Below are 5,311 nucleotides of genomic sequence, written 5' to 3' on the forward strand. Positions count from 1 at the left end.
TTCCTTTCAAACTGACAAAAAAAAAAAAGATATAATAATAATGCTGCCAGTGACGGCAAAAGCGAGAGTGACAAGAGCCAGCCCCCAGGGCTCGGGGGACCCCCGCCAGCCCCGTGCCCTTTTCTGATCCTTTCCCAGGATCAGGGCTCCCACTGTTTAACAGCCCGAGGTGATGATCCCCCTGTATTTCCTCAGCAGCACGCTCAGCCTGCCAACCTTTCCACCCAGGCGGACAAATGACCTTTTTGAAGAGAACTTTAATCCCACTTTCCTTCAAAATATTTGCTGCATAAACCGGGTATATCTGTTCTCATTATACGTTATTTACATTGTAAATGCCAACTTGGAAAGCTCTCTTCAACACACCATCCACCACTGCCCTATCAAAACACTCTTTAACTGAGCTAACAAAGAACGTTCTGCTCTCCTTTGCTATATTTTTTCTCTCTAAAATTTTCTCCATAAATGTAAAGAGGTTTGTATTGTTCAGTTTTTGGAAAGAGAAATTTCTGGGCCACTTTGGCAGCCCTGGTCTGGCAGGAGGTAGGTGGGACCATGCTGCTTGTCTCTGAGAAACAATTCTTGTACCCACCCGAACAAAGGCACCACTTCTGAAATGACAATCCAGTCATTTAAGCCCTGAGCAGAGCTTTTGTTTCCAAAGTGCTCTTTACTGCTGTCTGAAAAAAAAAAAACTAACCCATGCCAATGGCCTGAGCAGTTCTGCTGTTGGGTTTAAGCAGGGAAACGCAGGGTACGGGGAGAAGGGGAGCTGCAGCCATGAGGCCACCCAAGATCAAAGCTCAATTTTTCAGGCTTGTCTTTCCTCCACAAGAATAAATATTCTCTGAGTGGATTTCAGAGTGCAGGGTCAGTCTGAGGAGGACTTTCCTAGGAGAGATTTGTCACCTCTGTAGCCCTCTGCACGTTCAGGGTACGGAACCAGACCCAACTGGATGGTGATGCTCTCGCCAGGCACCACAACCCGGTGACTTCACTGACATACAGAAGCGGCCGTGCAGCGAGGGGAGAATCTGCCTCTCTGCTGTCACTGCCTGCTCCCTCGCAGCATCCTGACGCTTCACTGCAGCCCCAGGGTACCAGTTCCTGCAGTCCCCGGCCAGGAGGTGGATCCCACGGAGGGAGCAGGGCCGCGCCAGGAACTGGCGGGCGAACAGGAGAGCAGTGGGCAGCCCCAGTCCCCGCGGTCAGGGGCAGGTGCATACCCCCACCACCAGCCAGGAGCAGCAGGGCTGGTCCAGCAGCCTGGAACGAACAGGTGCTGCAAGAACGGGGATATGTTTATTAAAAAAATACAGAGATTTAAACATTTTATTACAGTGGTGACCCGTGCCAGGTGTGTCACACAGATATTTAAATTAAGAACTCGATGGCTGTAAGGACACCCACCGCACAGCGCGAGCGAGCAGCGAGGACCGAGGGACACTCACAGCTGGTCTCAGTCGATGCTCAGCCTCTCCCGGTTCTCCCACAGCCACGCGTGGTACACGTTTAACTTGTGGTCCTGCGGCTGCACCTACAGCACAACAGAAGTGTTTAACATTGACTAAAACACCTTCTCTCACACACCTTGCTGCTCAGAGGTGTTTCTCCTCCCAGCTCAGGACCCCTCTGTGCCTGGCAGGGAGCAGCGAAACGCTGAGCTGCAGCAGGCCAGCCCCCCCAGCCAAGGAACACAGCTCCTGGTCAGCCCCAAAACCGCGCACCCCCCACGAAATCGGGAGGGGGTCCTATGCCAGAGAGGAAAACGGCCCCTCAGTCATCTGCCACGAGAGGACCCCCCAACACCCATCTTGGAGGGATGCCAGGATCTGTCTGGCAGGAAACACAGGGGAGTGGTTGGTAACTGGAGCAGGGAAGAGACTCTCACCCCCACAGCAAGGAACGAAGAAAAAGAACACAGTAGAAGTGGAAAATCACAGAAAAAAAAAAATGAAGGTGACACAAATCTTCATTTACATGTTCAGACTTGTAAATGTACATTCTGGGAATTGAGCCTACTGAAGAGATAAAAATTACCTTTTTTATTTTAGTCTGAGTTCATAGGGACAAAGCCACCGAAGCCAAAGGACAGAGCCCTGCACGGCCGCACCACCCACCTCCTTCCATTCATTGACACAGAAGATTCTGTAGGAGTCGTTCCCATACTTCCCGATCCCGTGCAGCTCGATGGGGTACTTCCACCGCTTGCTCAGGTACTCATCTGCAACGTACGGTCACGGACTTCACTGCCTGCAGGCGGGCAGGTCGCAGAAAGCGACTCTGGATTCTCTGCTATTCTAACATGTCTCCACTTTGGAAAATTTTAAATGAAAACCACAAGTTTGAGCCATTTCCTGGTGAAAGCAGGCGATGAGTCCCTATGGGGTATATCTTAAACACCTTTTAGACAAATCACTGCGGCTGAGTTTTAATTAAACCTCTCTCCTCAGAAACCACAGAGGAATACTTTTATTCTAAGTATAGAAAATCTGAGAATCAGGAAAATTCCAACTGGAGGGGCCCTCTGGAGGCTACCTGATGCAGAACAGAGCAGAGCCACCTCATCACAGTGCTGCAGAACACAAAATCAAGTCTTCCTGATGTTTGTATCTTTTTACATTCAAAGAACTCTCCTGGACAAGGGTCTCTTGCAGGACTCATTATGTTATTTCATTCCCAGCTAAGACACCAGGATCAACAGCTTTGAACAGGTCAGACCAACACATCCCAAAGCTGCACAGAACCACCACCAGCATTTGCCAAACAGAAGGACAAGTCACAGAGAGCTGTTTGGAAGATGGTGCTGTTTGTCTGGCTGGTGTGATTTAGACCCTTCCACAGACACACTCAGGAAAACCTGCCTGAGAACTTGATGATCGTTCTTGCTCTGAGTTCGTAGAGGCCCAGAGGTTTCAGTAGCTCTGACATTTCTTTCCAGTCTGCAGTCCTGGCTACTTCAGGAGAAGGATACTTCTTAAAGAACTCCCAGAGCACAGGAATTGCCATTTTACCTAGAGAAAGAAACCATCATGAACAGAAGACTGTGCAGGTCATTTTCTTTTTTGATTATCTATGTGTGCTTTTTGAAGTGAGCTTTTTCAGAGGCATGAGTTACAAATTAAAGTGGTGTGTTTTTTTTTTACACGGACACAAGTTAATATACATTCATTCCTTCATTAATGCCATTAAAAAATGGCAGCTGCGCTAAACACCCTAAAACACCACCCCAACACTTACACAACAGGAAATTGCTTTACTCTATTTACCTGAAGTTTTATTGAGAAATATGGTTGCAATGAGAAGTTTCCACGGATCATGGAAAAGTGTTTCTTGGACCAAATTAAAAGGAGAACGTGGAGGAGTCCATTTTCTGAAGGCCTTCCTTCTAGGTGGGCTGGGAGCTGTACACAGAGGCAATACAGGAAAATTTTTTGTGCAGTAAAGGATGAATTTACCTTTTTAAAGGAAAATAATTCTAAAAAACAAAAGCATGGCCAGCCTAAAACTGGAAGAGATTTTCTATAACATCACTTAATCTTGACCCATCCTGTTCCTCCCCCCATAAAAAAAGGGTTTGTTTCCCTAAATAACATTATACCTTTTTTACTGTATCTACTTGAAAAATACGGACTCGTTTTCCTCCTATCCACTTGTGTTCGTGGGATAGATCCTGTATCTGTATCCTGTTCTGTAAAGAGATAACACTAAAGTGTTAAAAAGAAACAATTACAAGTATTTTGCTGTCATGTTTCATACGCCATTCATGCCATGATAGAAATACAAGGATTTCTCACAGGTGTACAGAACATAAACGTGCCTTAGATTCACTCCAGTGCTCCTCTGTATTTCAACTCTATGAAAAATCTTTGGAAGATAAACCATTTATTTGCTGCAGTTTGAGGAAACTGACTCTAGCACACAAAACAAGCTAAATCTGGCCTTTTTCATGAGTCAAACTGAGCAACAGTGCAACAACATTAAAAGAGTCAGTGCCATAAAGGTAACGAATGTTGTTGTGTTATCCTATACAGCTAAAGAGATCGGTACAGCAAGTTCCAGTTGTGAATCAGTCAGCATTCAGCTGTTGGACAAAGAAATGAGACAGATTCAGATGTCAAAGCAGCTTGGCCTGAACCGAATACTTCGCTCCTACAGTCAAGAGAACCCCTGTCAGAAAGTTAGTATAGCATTCTGCTCCAAACCACACAAATACCTGGCAGCGTTTTAACTGCTGTGAACCTTTTCTTGTTGCACGGCTGCAAGACGTTAGCATCTGTTTCAGCATCAGATTTAAAATCCTGGTTACCCGGATTCCCTTGATCTGTCTCTCCCCGTATTTCCAATCCATTGGTTTTCTCCTCAGATTTTGCAGCAGATGCACCATGAGAACCCGTCTCTGCACATTCCTCCTCTGCCAGGCTCTCCAACGCTCTTTGAGAGCGAGCTGTCGCTGACCTCAGCCGTGTGTCTGACCGTGACCTGGAAATCCTTAACAGAGTCTTCCCCATGTCCGTAGGGTCTGTGTTCTGGTCACCTATGCCCTGACTGCCAGTGACACGCGCATCTGTCTTTCTACAGAACCTCTTGTTTTCAACGCCCTCCGTTTCCTGTTTGTTGCAGACTCTTCTCCGCCTTTTGCTTTGGGTATTATCTCGGTTCCTCTTTTCTGAGCTCTTTCCAGTTTTCCTGTTCTGAACACTTTTTCCACCTGCCCCCTGTTTTTTGGTTTTCACACAGTCCTCTGGGTTTGTGCCTTTCACGATCGAATCTTCGCTTTCCAGAGCGGATGCAACATCTCCCAGGTGATCTTTTCCAGCCTGAATGTTCTGAATTGTATCCTCTGCTCCATTTTGTATCCTGAGGCCTTGCCCTTGACTGTAACAATCCTCATTCTCTAAAACAGTTCCTGCAGCTTTTGTGCTGCATCTTCTCACCCTCGAACGCGTACTCCTCTGAGCAGGAGCTGTAAAATCAAAATCCTCTGCTTTTAGCGTCGTCTCCCCCGTTTTCCGAAAATACTCCACAAGCGCACTTTTCGATCTCAGCTTATTTCCCTCAGGGCTGCGGTAGGAAAGAAAAGTCAATTAGTGATAGCTTCTGGGTTCTCCCACTCTTCATCTAAAAAACTGTTCTAGTGTTTAAAAAATAAAAACAAATTACAAGCCCAGTTGACAGGGTGACGTCTGGACAAGCTTCTCTTCGGCCGAAGCAGGTTCTCAGAGCTCCCGGCAGCGCTGAGCCCGTCCCACACGCCCCGGGCCCCCCGCACGGCGGGTGCGGACTCACCCCCGCCCCAGGTCCCCTCACG

At 47.3% G+C, this 5,311-nt stretch overlaps 1 protein-coding gene across 1 annotated transcript; it reads right to left on the reverse strand.

The window, feature by feature from the left end:
• Window positions 1-1,452: 1,452 nt before the first annotated feature.
• MBD4 (methyl-CpG binding domain protein 4) lies at window positions 1,453-5,064 on the reverse strand (the record flags this gene model as incomplete). Its single annotated transcript, XM_010074286.1, has 6 exons — window positions 1,453-1,537; window positions 2,121-2,224; window positions 2,865-3,014; window positions 3,270-3,404; window positions 3,602-3,691; window positions 4,217-5,064. Coding segments are annotated over 6 exons (1,405 nt in total), but the record flags the coding sequence as incomplete, so codon positions are not given.
• Between the last annotated feature and the right edge of the window lie 247 nt (window positions 5,065-5,311).

This window comes from Pterocles gutturalis, unplaced genomic scaffold, assembly GCF_000699245.1.
Source record: "Pterocles gutturalis isolate BGI_N339 unplaced genomic scaffold, ASM69924v1 Scaffold15032, whole genome shotgun sequence".
In the NCBI taxonomy this organism is placed as follows: Eukaryota; Metazoa; Chordata; class Aves; order Pterocliformes; family Pteroclidae; genus Pterocles; species Pterocles gutturalis.